Source organism: Cloeon dipterum, chromosome 1 (assembly GCF_949628265.1).
Source record: "Cloeon dipterum chromosome 1, ieCloDipt1.1, whole genome shotgun sequence".
In the NCBI taxonomy this organism is placed as follows: Eukaryota; Metazoa; Arthropoda; class Insecta; order Ephemeroptera; family Baetidae; genus Cloeon; species Cloeon dipterum.
In genome coordinates this window covers 27,434,902-27,450,021 of record NC_088786.1, presented here as the reverse complement: position 1 = coordinate 27,450,021, position 15,120 = coordinate 27,434,902, and the positions used below count along the sequence as shown (strand labels likewise).

Genomic DNA, 15,120 nt, shown 5'->3' with positions numbered 1-15,120 from the left:
CTTAATTAATTTGGTCCAAACCAGGTGACTCGTGTAAACGAGAAACGAGACTGGCTGCTGCGATGAGAATTTGACTCTGTCAGGTTCATGGAAATCGCATCGGAGATTTTTCAAAAAATTTCATCATTGCAATGATAGATGGAAATGAATTTCCGTCCTTAGCACACGCAACGATCACTAGCTGCCCTGCCCGTTCGCGAAGGCCGCTTTCAAAGCTACCAAACATCCGCAGGTATAAAAAATGGCGTAGGGAGCTAGTGAGCCACAGTACGGTTTGAAACTCTGATCAATCATGAAGTTTCTCGTAAGTGCATGGAATTCTCCCAGTCATGACTCATGAAATGATAATAACTTTTCGTATAGATCGTTTCTCTCTTCGTCGCTGCAGCATGCGTCTTGGTGCTGGCTCAGGAGCCCAGCAATAATCCTGAGCAGAATCTGGCACAAGCTTCAGTACAAAATCCAGTGGCTGCAGGTGTACCTGCTCAGGAGGACACAACAACAACAACAACAACAACAACTAAGAAACCAAAGAAATCGCTGAAGAGGAAACTGAAAAAGCCAGCAAAAGTGCCAAGGAAGCCAAAAAATGAAGGTAGAAACAGCAAAAGAAGAACCACTGCTTCTTCCACCACTACCTCCACCACAGCCAGCCCCTGAATAAAACTTATAACTTGTTAAAATTTGGTTGATAATTGCATGGGAAAATAAATTCGATTTTAGGTGGAAACAATCGGTGTATTATTTGAATCACAATGAAATATCCCTGCATTTTTAGATATGGCTAGTATGGACTTTTACCATTCTTGCCTTTTTTGTAGATATGATATATTATAACATTCTTTTTAGGTAACAACGAATTATCCTTCTTGTCCTCCAATCGGACTAAATATTTAACTCCTATTTACCCTTGCAAGATTTATGCAAAATTTATCAAAGATACTGAATTTAAAAGGCAAATTGCAAAGTAGACAGTATCCAAAAGTCAGAGGTGACAGAGCAGGTTATGCCAATATTTTTACTACTTTAAATTTTACAACTATTTACTATTCTATTGTTAATCAGCGAAAAGCATTGCTGCCATACGGTTTTTCGGCAACGAGCTCCTTCCCTGATTTAATAAATTCCAATGGTGGGGGTTCCCTTGAGAAATTTAGTTTTATGAAATTGGCCTGATCTCGTCAGGCTGATGGGATGAAGGGCAAAAGACTAAAAATGGCCGGGAGGAATTTTCCTTTTGAACTTAAAATCATTTTTCTTTAGACAAATGAAATATATTTAAAAAAATTAGATGAAAGTGTGAAACCATTTGCTGGTGAGATGAACAAAACCATAAATATATCATATATTGAGATTACCAGACAAATAAAAAAGATGGTGAAATTTGCTCAAAGAAAATGATTATGAATAAATGAAATCTTTACTGTAAACTTAAAAAGTGTATATACAACAGACAAATTAAAGAAAATTTTCTCAACGTTCACCACTCTGTTTTATTTTTGGCAGCTTGAGAAAAGAGTTATTGTTTTTATCATAGTCAAGTTGTCAAGTTGATGGTAATAGTTAATTGGTCACAGAGTTTGCACTAAAAATGAAGTAAAATATTTCAATTCCAATGGAGGGTTTGAAAGTTTCAGAAATGGTTTTGTCCTGATCGTGGAAAAATGCGTCGGACATGAAAATTTCTGATTTGAAGTGTTCGCAATATCGTTTCCGTGAAGCCAAACAGTCAGCCATGTTTTGATAGCATCCGTTTGATTCGACCATGGTGCAACACTTGCGTCATTGTTGCATTGTCAACTCACTTTAGCGATATAAAATAGGTCTGCTGCGAAGAGAATAAATATGCGTTTGTTTTTCTTCGCCGTGCTTCTGTTTCTTGGTTTGGTCACACTTTCGGTGAGCAATTCATTTTTAAGTCATGTGAATATTTTAGCTTAATTGTCTTAATTTTTCACAGATGGGTCAGAGTTCAGGCAATAAAAAGGTCGTCGGCAAACTTCGCGATGCAGCGAAGTCTATGAAATCGATTGCTGACAAGATTGAAGATTTGGACTCATCCAGTAAACAATGATGGAACTTCAGAATTTTGTTTGATAAAAAATAAAAAATAAACTCCATGAATTATTGATTGATACGTTTATTTTTTTGTATTTATTTAATAACAAAGAACCACTCAGTTTATATCCCAGATTCCAATAACACTTTAAAGATAAAAATCGCAGCCTCTAACATTATTTTTAGTGTCTTGGCACGCTTTACTGACGGTAGTGCCGGCGTTTGGACATTCCTTTTCGAGAAATTTGAAATTTGTAACGATGGTTCTGTGATGAAAATAAAGTGTACAATACCAGAATGATCCATTTTCGCAAGCATTGCGTGATCAGGAAAGGAGCGGCTTGAACTGTCTTGTCACCCACTTTGATAGCGCTCGCGGGAAATGTCACTGCAAATTTTTATTTAGAAAACATTTTTTGATAAAAACTATTTTACATTGGACGCTGCTTGTGCAGTTAGCCACTGCTTTCGTAAATAGGTCGATGTAGGGCTTTGGGGCAGAAGGCGGTAGTGCGGCCTTAAATGCCGCATCGGTTTTGTCTCCGTCGATTTTTCCGTCTGGAGTCATCTAAAATTTAAGTTATACTCGTTCAGATCTGTAGTTTTTTGTTTTGTAACAATATTACAAGCTTAAATTTCGCTTGTGCTATTTCACCAAGAAAGATGCATTCCATGTATTGCTAAAATATCGAAACATTAACTCTTTTGCGTTTCCTTATTTTTCACATCCTTACAAACAATTTGTCTAAATTGTTGACTGGAATAAAAATACAAAGTTTCAGGTTGAATTCAAATTTTCACAATAATTCACCTTTCGCAGCCTTTTCGATTTCAATAGTATTTGCATCTCCTTGCCATCTAATGAAATACGTTAGTAAGCTAGTTTATGACAAGCAAACAAATTATTCACTTGTTGAAAATGTATTCATTGTGAGCAATTTCTAACTCAGATGCCTTAAGACCATTATTCTTTTTCACGCAGTCAGCGCGAACTGGAGCTTCAGAGAGGGCCAAATTTGGAAAACTTTGGCAGCAAACCCCAACCTTCGGGCCCTGAGTTTACAAGTTGAAGACGTATATTATGTTTTCTTTAAGTTTGAAGTTTCCTCTTACTGAAAATTCCTGAATGCTGCAGTTGAAGCCTACGTTAACTGCTTTTGTGCGTCCCGCAAGCATTGCTGATTGATCCTTCTCAGGACTTGAGAGCCCAATGCAGTTTGAAACGCAGTAAAATTCACGCAGCCTTTTCATGCGATCGCCGCAAGCTGTTTCGTTCAAAAGAATTAAAACTTAGGAGGGAAAAAACAGAATATAACGACTCACTTGATTCTTCATCATCCGCGAGCACCTTTAAAATTTCCACAAACAAAATTACATTATATTATGCCTTCCGAATTTGAAAAATTTAATTTAAAAAATCTTACTCTTAATGCAAATATTCCAATTGTTATAATAAAATAATAAACAGCCATTGAAGTGTATAGAAATTGCGATATTCTTGACGTCACCCAAATTCACAACGAACGCTGTGTTTCGTTTGTATTCGTTTCATGTGCACTGGAAGTAAAACCAGTCCGCTTCCTGGATGTCAATGGCGCTGCAACGCTAAAAATCCTGTTGTGCTCTCTTGCAAAATACAATTTTGATGAAGGTTTTAGTGTCCTTTAGTTTAAAAGAGCGCTTTTGGGGACCAATGTCAAACAGCATTTCTAATAATTACAAAAATACAGGTTGCCATTAAGAAGCTATAGTAATGGCCTGTACGAAAATGGCGAAAATTTATTGCTGGTATCTTCATTAAATAAATTCAACTCGCGTGAAAATTAAATTTGAATATATCTATTACGGCTTTTAGATATTTGCGGAACTTTATTTGGAAGTTAATGTGGTTACAAAAAAGGATGATTTGCAACTGTGTTCAATGAGCAAAAAGATGTACTTCCAAATTTTCTTCCTAAAAATAGGCAACTATTTTTCACAAAATTTTGAACTTATTGTTAGTTCTAGAAAAATTTGCAGAACTGCAAAATCTTGATTACATTTATTTTCTAACCTAGAAAACGGTTGAGGACATAATCTAAAACAAAGCAAAGTTGTGTTTTACTTCCAATTTATTGTGCTACTAATGTGTACAGTAACAGTATTAATCTTCGAGTAAACTACATACTACTAGAAAGTGAAGCCATTTTATCATAATATTGCTAATAAGCAAATAAAAAAGTTTGAGTACAGCGTACATTGTTATATCAAATTATATTTTTTTTCCGAAAAAAACCCTTCGACGAGTATTTTATATATAATATAAAGTATTGAGATATTGATCTCTATCTGATGTAACAGATGCAAAAGTGCAAGTTGCCATAATCATTCAAAAATAGCTTGAATAATGAATACATAGAGAGCGTATCAAATACGGCTTATTTTGCTGAACATCAATAACGAATATCATGTTTTACGTCCCATTTTGTCAAACAATTAGGACGGGCACCGTGGCATGAGCAGTGACTTTAGGAATGGTGGTACACAGGATACATTGGTGCGAAGTTTTTCTCTCCATAAATATATTGGTTGTCTGCTCTCTCAACAACGCTGCGAGCACCAAACACCGATTGTTGGTAAGTTGGGGGCGCTGATGATGAGTAGAGCAATCAGCAATAAAGAAAGAAGAAAATGTAATGGTACTCACGTAGATCTGGGTAGCTAGGCGAGCCATCTCTGTACGGCGCCGAGGGACTGAAGTTCCAGCCGAGGGGCTGGCTCTGCACGGCCGGTGTGTACTGGGCGAAGTTTTGGTGCAGCGGAATGGTGCCAATCAGCACGGGCACACGCAATTCAAAGTTGCTGTTCCATCCAGAAGACGTAAAATGTGCCTGAGAAAAATGAATAATTATGTTAGTAGATAATTCAAATAAATAATTTGTAAGCAGGGGCAGGATCTTGGAAGGTTTCTCGCAAAATTCTATCGGCTTTCATACTATGGGCAAAGTTAAATGTGACTTTTTAAGCCCAAGAACAACAACATTTTTTTTTAAAAAACAATTTTTCATAATTGCTTTATTCAGCAAGAAATCTACTAAGAGTGGCATCAGTCAAATATGGATTTTGTTTTACTGTTTCACTTTACAAAATTTGATTTAATAAAAAAGGGAGTCTGTATGTTTCCTCACAAAATGCTATTGTCAACCGCGCTGCCAAGCTAGTATCTTTGAGGTTATTTAACTTGTTTTCATCATATTTTTACCTTCACCAGATAATTTAAGTAGATTGAACTGTAGCACTAAAAATTTAAGTATTCAAGACGCTTTACTTATAGTTGTGCTTGCTAAATATCGTTATGTTTCTAACCAGAGCAAACAGGTTTAGGTTTTCAATGTAAATATGGTAGAGGTTGAGGTCTAACACTTAATTTTTAGGATGGTGAAAAGCAGTGAAAAGGGTAGTAAAATCCAAAGATGGAATTATATCTTTTCCAAGATTTTACGGCTAGGAATTTAATTATAATTCAAAAAATTAATGGAGAACAGAAACTAATAGCAAATTTTAATACAGCTTTGATTTGTATTGCGATTTCTTCATATTCCAGGCATAATCACCAAACCTGGCTTTGAACCTACCTACCAACTCACCCACTAACTATCAAATAGGCGTGTGAATGAATCGGCAATTACTATCAAAGGGGCAGAACCAACCGCTGCACCCTTCTGAATTTTCCATCAAACTATTTGATTATATTTTAATTCCTGACTGCTCAATCTTGGAAAAATATTGCATCCCATCTTCAGATTTTAATTTCCTATTTAACATTTTTAAATTATGCTACTCGCCTAGGCTTTTGTTCCATTTAAATTATCTTGCATTTAAATTTTAACATTTCACATTCACTAATGTAAAAAAAACTTACTTCAAGGTAATAATCCAAATCAATGATGCTGCAATTCTTCAGGTTGGAGGGAGGCAAAGACGGAACCAGCAGAGCTTCTCGTTCAAAAGTGTGTGACTGCCCAGAGTCCACATAGCCAAGATTTTTCTCTGCAATGCTCATTTCCTCAGTCTTTGTGCTGCCTCTAGCTTTGTAAAGAAGGCGCTTAAAGGAGAGAAAACAAAATTATAGCCCTCTAAATAAATATTTAACATTAACTCACCTTTTTCAGCCTCAATTTTATTAGGCTGAGATAGACTCTGGAATTATTTTCTACGTCCAAGGTAGGAAAAAGTGTTTCGCCTGGAACAGCACCACCAGTCGGCAGGGACAGGGTGACGTTGACTGGACCAGAGGCACAGCACAGACAGCAATACGTTTTCGACTTTTGTGCATTTGCCGGTGCCTGTCAATCCCAAAGTGTAAATGAACAATGAAACGAACAAGCATTTGCATTCACAGACAGCTGCCTGAGGCTCGGTGTTCAAATCAAGGGTGCTGATGATGGTGAACGCGGCTTTAGCTTCATGGTCAAATGTCCAGGGTCTGTCCAAGACGGCTCGAACCGTGTACCGGATGTGGCCGTGCTCGCCCTCGAAGGACGAAGGCAGGTTTGTCGGCAAAACATAACTGAATGGAAATAAGTGTTCTCCAGCGGTCAGAGTTTGGTCACTCCCTGGAATGGAAAAATCATCATAAGATAGTGCTTTATGTTTATAAAGGTAGTGTAATCATCACCTCCTCCATAAGCAGTAAACTTGTTTTCAAAATAGACTTCCTCATTAGAAAACGTTACAGTTTCCGTTTGAGTAGCAGGCGTCGAAGAAGCACCACCATCGGTGGACGTGGTTGTAGTTGTGGAAGTGTGCTCTCTGGTCTCTGTCCATGCCACTTTAGCCTCGCCCTTTATTTTTACATTGATCGCTGTGTTCAAAATTTAACCAATGAATTAAGCCCCAAAAAATAAAAATCGGGGAAATTTAAACGTACCTCTGACTTTTTTGGGGGTGCTGGTGACAAGAACAATTTTCCCAGACACATTTTGACCGGTGTAGAACACAGCTTGCGGATTGTCGAAGTAAATTTGAAACTTTTCCAGGCCCATTTTCACGAACTGCCAGTCTTCGGCCCGAAAATAGAAGGCTTTGATCTGGGATTGCGAAGGTCTTGAGCTCACCCGGCAGAATACGTGCTGTGACTGGGGTTGGCGAGCGTCCAAAAATGTGTTCAAGCGCTCTGAAACTGCACAGTTGGATAAGAGGAAGGAACGAGGTGGCGGAGTAAAAAATCTTGGGCCGACTTGTCTTGAAATAGTTAAACTGAACACCAACCGACAAGCAAAATAAAAACCAACGTTTCGCGGAGGACAGCTGAAGCTTTGAAATAAAAAATACTAGGTTCTTCAGTAGGTATTAACAGGACAAAGAGCAGTATTGCCAATGACCAGCAGTGTATGATATACATTATAGGCTTACAAGCATAATATATGGTTATAATAATATTGTGATATTTTGAGGAAATATTGTAGAATTACTGGCATTGAAACGAAAAACAACCTGCAAAGCAAAAAAGACGGTTAAGTTCTAAGTTTGAATTGAGTTCTCTCCTCACAGTCCTCACACTTCTACCGCAAACTTATAGCAGCGCACTTAAGTATTTGACTATATTTATGTATGATAAATTACTTCAACCTTGAAAAAAATAACAGGAGAGGGAGACAGACAGTGTTAGTATTCAGCTAATCTGCTGGAAGATGTGTATGGTTAGATTAATTTTTAGGGGCGAATTATAAATGTTTGAAAGAAATTTCAACTGTACAAAATACAACTAATGAATGCAACCTACATTTATCTTAGTTTCATCAGCTGAGTTTTTACTGTTGTTTGTTACTTCCAGCCAGTTTCAACCTAAAAGTAACGAGCCAAATAAGAGCCCAACGAAAATATATTTTCGTCGTTTTAAGGTTGTTTTGAGCGAGTGGAGGAAAAGAATGTGTGATGGGTGTTGCCTCGTTGCCTCCCACTTCCTCTATTCCAATTTTGTCTAGCCTATGTGGAAGGGGATATTTTTGCAGCTGCGTTCATTCATTCGAATTCAAGTGCAGAGCCCGCGTAGGGAAAAGAAAGGAAGAGTACAGACCTTGGCGCTAACAGCATTCTTTGCCTGATTCCATCCTGGGAATTTTTTAGAGCACTACAAATTTGTAGAGTTAAAAGAACTGTTGGAATTTTGTATGAGCATAGCTGCAGTACAGTACGAGAGCATGTTATTGGACTTTTCTCTCAATAATTCACTATTACATACATAATTGGGATAATTGATATCCATTCTGGCAAATATTTTTTTTAATTTCTATTAAATTAATTTTTATTTTCTCCTAAAACGTAATAATATTTATCATAATATAGAGTAAACTATTTATAAACATAACATAAAATAAGTTCGCTGAAATTCGTGAATAAAATATAGCAGCAAAATTTGCTACTAATCTACTTAATCCAACCGCTCGACAGACTAAAAGCCTGTTTTGTTTTGCTTAAACAACAACAATTTCATGCTTAAAACCGATAATTTTCGTTGCATGTAGTGAGGATGATTTCTAATTTTTAAATTCTGACTTAGAGTATATTTTCGTTAAAATAAAATCCGAAACCCTGTAATATTTCCTATTTGTAAGAGCATACTTAATTTCCAACTAGTTTCGTTATTACACATCATCTGATCAATCTGTAAGTCGGCTTATTTCACGACAGATGATTTTTTTTTTTTATTTGGTTATTTGAGTTTTGTATATTTATTCTATTTTATTTAGTTTTAAAAGAAACTAACACAACATTCATATTTATACGCCATTTCAAAGGATAAAATAAAAACCAGGTATTTTTAATTTTTTGTATTTCACTATTTTTTCTGCGTTTTTTCCTTTTACGATACAATTAATCCATAAATAAATGTCCCCTTTGTCAACAAGAGCATCGTGACAAAATTTATCAGATGTAATAGAAACAGAATGAGGAATTGTGCCCCAATTTAATCTTCCGAAATAAAAATAGTCGCATTAAAACTGTCGACACTTCATGAGGTTGGTTCATCCATAGAAAATTGAAACTATTATGGTTGTTTGGCAATCAAGCAAAACTAATTAAAGAAATTAAAATATTTCATTAGTGGTGATTTTGTGTGGAGGTTGCCAAAATACATAATAAAGGCGTGTGTCAAGCGCAACATCAAAAATCAATAACGGGGCGCAAAAACTCCACTATTTGGAGCATGTACTAGATCGTTTAATTTTCATTAGGTGCGTCAGCCTTGACATAAAAATCACAGAGTCTTAGTTATAAACGCAGTCGATCAATCTAATCAAAATGCACCCCCCACCGAGGCCTTCGTGGAGCGGAAATCCAGTCTCTGCACTCAGCCTGAGGGGTAGCTAACCAAAAGTGACACAAGTGCGCATGCACCCCGGTGGCGAAAGCATTCAGAATCCGCACACCTGCCCTCCAGCGCACCAGCAAACAAAACAGCACAGCACCAGCCGAGCACCGCTCCAGCCGACACGCACAACACGCCGACCCAACCTGCGCCCTGAGAATTGCTCCGTTCCCAGCATGCAGCGGCCGCCGCCTTTGCAGAGGCGGCCCTCGCGCATTCCCACCAAACTGCGGAGCTCCCTTGGGGACCTGCGGGCCCAGTCGACCCTTTCGGTGGAATTCGCCGCGTCCCAGCACGACTCGGGAATTTCGCGCTCAGTCAGCCTCGCATCGCTCGCCTCCTCCGTGCCAAATTCCTCCACCATAATGCGCCATCAAAAGGTTGCTCCTCGTTATGGATTGTTTGACTGCTGCAAGGATGAACTCGTCGAGCTCGACGAGGATCCACATGTCGAGTGCAAAATTGTCATAGATCTCTTGAAGGTAGGGAAATTTAAATGTTAGAAAAATTAAGATAGAGTGAAGTCATTTTGCTTTCCCTCAAATATGAAAAGTATGCAGTGCAGAAAATATTTGAGGAATCCAAATTATTTGATACTTTCACTGTACGTCTTTTTCTTACTCCTCTGACACAATATTTATGTGAATTCTGTGTAGGACTTGGTCTAGCTATTTTAGTTAAATTTAATGCCCCATGTTCTCAATTTTAAACAGGAGCAGAATGAACTGTTGAAACGTGAGCTGATGAAGAAACAACTCATGATGGACAATGTGAGGATCGAGCATGCTGCCTACGACAGAAGAGTGGTGCTACCTCCCTATCACCCTGACTTAGAATCTATTGCTCATCACAACTTTAAAAGGTCTCAGTCCTGCGATGCCTCACTTGAAAGAGAAGTCTCTGCTGGTGATGAGGATGATTGTGATCAGAGCTTGATAGAGGTATATTATAATCTATTCATATAAAATTTAAGAGCCTTAATTTCCTCCAATTTCAGTTTTGGGTAGGAAACCAGGATGTGCAAGTGTCCAAGCGCAACTCTGAGCGCAGTATAAGCCTCACCATGCCAGACACTAAAACTGAAGTCAATGTCGAGAGGAATACACCAAGCCCAGCAGAGGAGCAGACCTTGGTAAGCAAACTAGCATCACAATTCTATAAACGCTCAAACCAAGATATGTTTCCAGGAAAAATCGCAGTCCCTTGAGTCGGTATCCCTGCCGTCAAAGACCTCTACCCCTATCATCATTTCCAGCGTTTCCAAGAAGTCTTGCGACCAGTCAAGCTGCGAGAATGACTTGAGCTTACAGAGCCTCCCTAAAGATGACTCGAGATCCAGAGTAGAGCGATGGACTGCACAAACGCCTGAAAACCCAATCATGGGCCCTCCATCAGTTCAGTGGCGGCTGTGCAGAAAGAGCCGCCCGACTCAACTCAACATTGCCAGTGTCCCTGCCAGAGATGGAGAAATGGTAAAACGGCTCAAGTCGCCAGCTGCCTTCTCGCTGCTTTCCCCCAGGCCATACAGCAAACTTCCGACTGCATTTGTTCCGCCCCTGGATCTATCCAAACTTAGGAGCAGCAGCGAAAGTGAGACCTCTGATCACAAACAGGTAGAATCTGAAAGTTTGCCATTGCGTGTGTTAATAAAAGCACATTTATTTTTATTTAGAAGCATTGCAAGAATATGACTGCCGCTGCCTCACACAAGATTTTGGCGAACGCTCAGTACAATGCAGTGCAGAGCAGACTTGTGCTACAAAATCTGCAAAAAATTAGCGAATTGAAAAGGAAATAACGACATACCTCTGAACTCTGCCTTACTTATTATGAGAAAAAATGTTGTAAGAAGTCATCAAGAACTGATGGTGGGCATGTGATTGAATTTTAAAATTTGTGTTCTGATATCAAGATGTAAAAAGACAAGACATGTTTCTCCAATTTTTATCTATTTTACCCTCTGTTTACCATTAGCTGATAATAATTGTTTCTGAATGTTTGAGAATCTATATTATATATTTTGAGCAAATGAAAGAAAAAGTTAAATAATATTCCAAATTATTTATTTCAATCTTATCACCACAACTTTGATTTGACTCTTAAAAATTGGTTCTTACGAATACTGCACAAGAGTTCACCACACTCCAATCAGATGGGCTGGGTTTCTCTCTGGAGCCATTGCAGAGCCTCATGGTGGTTTCCCTTTTGAAGGAGTGGACCCACAAGTTCCAAGCACTTTGCGTGATACTCATTGATGTAGTTGATCTGCCAAATTTGAAAAATTAGCAGAGAAAAAGATGGATCTCTAGATTATTACCTCCTCAGTGGTCAGCAAAGATTTGACAAACATTTTCGTCTGCAGAGGCACCACTGTGACATCCTCAAAGGTGAGGAAGCCCCTGTCCTTGAAGTTGAATCGAGCTGTTGCAGGCACAACCCGCACAATGTTTTCAATACGGATTCCAAAACTGCCGTCCTCGTAGTATCCAGGCTCTGCATAAGGTCATTATTTGTTTAATCTGCACAAGAACTGCGAGAGAGTAGTTCAGTTACCGTTAGAGAGGAACATATTGGCTTGCATGCCAGGATCGTGAGGGCAATTTTTGTATGTGATGCCGATCGGTCCTTCGTGAACGTTTAGGTACGAACCGATGCCGTGACTTGTGCCATGAAGGTAATCCAATCCGATGTCCCAGAGAGGCTTTCTGGCAAGGGTATCCAAATAGTTCCCCTGTTAAGTTGAAATTATAATATTTATTTGAATTTTTATTGTTCGCATTGAGGATAATAAATATGGGTTTAAGTTAAAGGCTGATATTTTAGGATTTTTAAATTTAAAGCAAAACTATACAGCAGAGCAAACAAATACAAGACTCTGATATAAACGCAATTTCTAGCCTCGTTTTTCAACAAATTAAATCCATTTTACAATACCTTGAGTTTATTTGGGAATATGCAGCTTCGGATAGCAAAGGCTCCCTTGAACACTCTGGTGAAGCTCTCCTTTTCAAAATCAGTAGGAGTGCCGAGATGAATTGTGCGAGTAACATCAGTTGTCCCATCTCTAGAGTTGGAATACGAGTTTAAAATTTTAAACAGCATATTATATCAAAATGCCACATACTTGAATTGTGCTCCTGAATCACAAAGATAAATGTGCTGGTCTGTGATTGGTCTGTCAGTCGTGGGGTCAGGCGAATAGTGGATGATTGCAGCATTAGAACCAACAGAAGAAATCGTTTCAAAGCTGAGTCCAACAAACTCATCCAACTCCCTTAAAAAATGAAGTTATATTATGTTATAAAAGGCAACATTTACTTGGCAGTGATTTCTTACGATCGAAACTGCTCCAGTTTGGTAGCGCCAGAGATCTCTGTGACTTTGTTTCCTAGAGCAACCTCCTTCTCAAGCCAGGCAAAGTATCTGCACAGAGCCGAAGCATCTCTGATGTGCGCATTAATCATGCCATCAACTTCTGTGGCATTTTTGATAGTTTTCATCAGAGAAACAGGGCTGATGTCTGTCAGGAGCATGTTCTCAGGCACTAGACTAGTCAGGGCAATACTGGATTTTTCAGAAATCCAAATCTTGTCGGAAGGACTCTGCAAATGAATTTATTTATTAAATTTGTATGGTGATGGTTAAATGGAACTTCTTACAAGTTCATTTACTGCTGACTCAATGCAGGTTGTGATTGCCTTATACGGGGAAAAAGTGACTTGGATACCCTCAGTTTCAAAGTGCTGGTGAATTTCCGGAGGAAGTTTTGATTCATCGATGTACAGGACAGCAGAGGTTTGGCTCACAGTGGCGTAAGAGAAGAAGACTGGATTGAACGAAATGTCTGATCCACGTAAGTTGAACAGCCCTGTTAAACGAAATAGTTCTTTAAACTGCAGCTGTCTGATTAGCTTTGATACTAACATGCAATGTCATCCAAAGCTGTAAAGACAATGAGGGCCGCATTCTTCTCTGCCATCTGCTCTCGAACATCACTGACTTTTGACGCGCTCGTGACTCCTGAAATAATTTTTATTGGAAGCAATGATAATAAACGCTTTTTAAACCCTAAAACGTCCACAACAATAGTGTAACAGCTTTCCATTAAACACTCGAGTGCTACTTGACTTTTATTCTTGAAAACACTTGAAATTTTTGTGCTATTATCAGTTCTTTGCAGTGGACTATTACTACACGGAATATAGCAACTTTCCTGAAGCCAATCAATTTTACATGGTTTTATGACCCGCATGTGTCATAACTTAAAATCATTATTACCTGAGTATTTTAGCCCTAAAGGAATTACAGGTCCATTGGGACGTTCTGGTCTTTCCTTGTCCCAGACAACATCAACCAGGTTTTTTTCCACGGCTACCAAGTAAATTCCAGCCGATTCAAGATGTGCCTTCAGTGGACGGTACTCGCTGTGGGAAATTAAATAAGGGTCGAAACCCACTCTTGAATTCCTTGCCAGGTTCTTGGACAACCAAGTTGCTTGCGTAGGAGTTGTTGGAATGCCTGAAAGTTTATGGTCAAATTATTGTTACATCTTTTTCTGCTAGTCTACCATCTTTCATAAGGGTCCAATCAGATGACATTTCTCTGGTCGCTTGCAAGAAATATCTGCCGTCTGTCCACATGCATGCATGGTCATCAGTCACAATGGCTGTACCAGCAGACCCAGTGAATCCAGAAATAAAGGCTCTCCTCTTGTCACAATCTGCCAGATACTCGCTCTATCAAATGATAAAATTTGCTTGTCTAAGGAAAAGTTGTTCAATGGGTGGGTCTGAGTTCCATAGGCTTGTCCCCTCATGGGAGTCATGGGTTAGTCCGAGTGAGCTTGACCCCTTATTTTTTTCTAAAAGATGACGGGTCAGTTGAGGGGTCAGGCTAATTTGGACTCACCCAATGCATGTGTCCCCTCATGTGTCACTCTTCAACCTCTCAAAGGTTTCACCTTAAAATTAAGGGGACAAGCCTAACTCAGACCCACGCAATGGAAAGTGACGCACTTGGTGAGCATCTCCAGATGATATGATGTAGGCGTGAATTGGCTCAGGTCCTACAAATTCCTTGACTTTCATGATCTGCCGCAGCTCTTTCAGAACCTGTCTTCGGCTCATGATGAACAGATCGAGTATCTGGGTCTGGATAAAAACAAGACAATTGTATGCGATTTTATACTTCAACGGACAAAGGTAAAGCAGTAAGCAATTTAAATCACCTGCTATAGTAAAAAATGGATGGACTATCGGACGGACTCGACGAGACAGATAAGAAACAAGGACGAGATTGTGCAGTGCCTGTTCTAAATTATGTTATTTTGTACGCAGATTATTACGGTGTCATCAACAACGAAAGTAAAAGAGGCGTGTCTCTGTTGTCAACTAAACAGCCGGCTGCCGGCAGAGCACGTGACGTGACATTGCGTGCATGGAGCGCCAGGCGCGGGTTTCTCGGTATAATTTGGAGACTCTTTTGATAAGTGGTGAGGCACAAAATCACAAATAAATAAACTTTTAAGTGGCATGGTTATAATAATAATGATATATTTTTACTTATAAAATGGTATGCATAACCAATGGCAAAACTGCTCAACCTTGTGAAAATAATTAACAATAATTAATTTAACAATAGGTAACAATTGCGCATCGCTCAACAAGAACCCAAATTTTCACTGTCGAATATATTGTTGCCCTTTTCTTGCA

General features: G+C 38.8%; 4 protein-coding genes and 1 long non-coding RNA gene across 7 annotated transcripts; 2 read left to right on the top strand and 3 right to left on the bottom strand.

Annotated features, from left to right (window-relative positions):
- Positions 1-48: 48 nt before the first annotated feature.
- LOC135941203 (uncharacterized) lies at positions 49-2,137 on the top strand. The gene is made up of 3 exons (XR_010574969.1): positions 49-304; positions 364-1,899; positions 1,961-2,137. It is a non-coding gene; the product is annotated as an uncharacterized LOC135941203 (long non-coding RNA).
- Positions 2,113-3,779, bottom strand: LOC135941195 (uncharacterized). The gene is made up of 10 exons (XM_065486535.1): positions 3,483-3,779; positions 3,382-3,406; positions 3,172-3,323; positions 2,969-3,111; positions 2,870-2,916; positions 2,793-2,815; positions 2,685-2,738; positions 2,494-2,626; positions 2,352-2,446; positions 2,113-2,290 (listed from the first exon to the last, which is right to left on the bottom strand). Exons 1-10 carry the CDS (start codon positions 3,528-3,530, stop codon positions 2,207-2,209), a joined length of 804 nt encoding a protein of 267 aa, XP_065342607.1. The 5' UTR covers positions 3,531-3,779; the 3' UTR covers positions 2,113-2,206.
- Positions 3,780-4,151: 372 nt separating this feature from the next.
- LOC135941162 (arrestin domain-containing protein 17-like) lies at positions 4,152-7,998 on the bottom strand. Of its 3 annotated transcripts, none has more exons than XM_065486494.1 (8): positions 7,823-7,998; positions 6,968-7,219; positions 6,716-6,881; positions 6,442-6,653; positions 6,201-6,383; positions 5,960-6,142; positions 4,745-4,928; positions 4,152-4,687 (listed from the first exon to the last, which is right to left on the bottom strand). In XM_065486494.1, the coding sequence occupies exons 2-8, from the start codon at positions 7,016-7,018 to the stop codon at positions 4,566-4,568; spliced, it is 1,101 nt and encodes a 366-aa protein (XP_065342566.1). In that variant the 5' UTR covers positions 7,019-7,219; positions 7,823-7,998; the 3' UTR covers positions 4,152-4,565. The 3 variants fall into 3 exon arrangements, with proteins under 3 accessions (XP_065342566.1, XP_065342547.1, XP_065342557.1); XM_065486475.1 differs by having other exon boundaries at positions 6,716-6,901; positions 7,823-7,996; XM_065486485.1 differs by lacking the exon at positions 7,823-7,998 and adding an exon at positions 7,332-7,349 and having other exon boundaries at positions 6,716-6,901.
- Positions 7,999-9,421: 1,423 nt separating this feature from the next.
- Positions 9,422-11,460, top strand: LOC135936239 (uncharacterized). The gene is made up of 5 exons (XM_065478997.1): positions 9,422-9,891; positions 10,123-10,350; positions 10,407-10,541; positions 10,597-11,022; positions 11,082-11,460. Exons 1-5 carry the CDS (start codon positions 9,433-9,435, stop codon positions 11,205-11,207), a joined length of 1,374 nt encoding a protein of 457 aa, XP_065335069.1. The 5' UTR covers positions 9,422-9,432; the 3' UTR covers positions 11,208-11,460.
- ApepP (Aminopeptidase P) lies at positions 11,451-14,796 on the bottom strand. Its single transcript, XM_065478985.1, has 12 exons — positions 14,637-14,796; positions 14,425-14,559; positions 13,977-14,145; positions 13,688-13,927; positions 13,334-13,429; positions 13,069-13,277; positions 12,746-13,011; positions 12,534-12,683; positions 12,344-12,473; positions 11,963-12,140; positions 11,727-11,902; positions 11,451-11,674 (listed from the first exon to the last, which is right to left on the bottom strand). The coding sequence occupies exons 2-12, from the start codon at positions 14,533-14,535 to the stop codon at positions 11,558-11,560; spliced, it is 1,842 nt and encodes a 613-aa protein (XP_065335057.1). The 5' UTR covers positions 14,536-14,559; positions 14,637-14,796; the 3' UTR covers positions 11,451-11,557.
- Between the last annotated feature and the right edge of the window lie 324 nt (positions 14,797-15,120).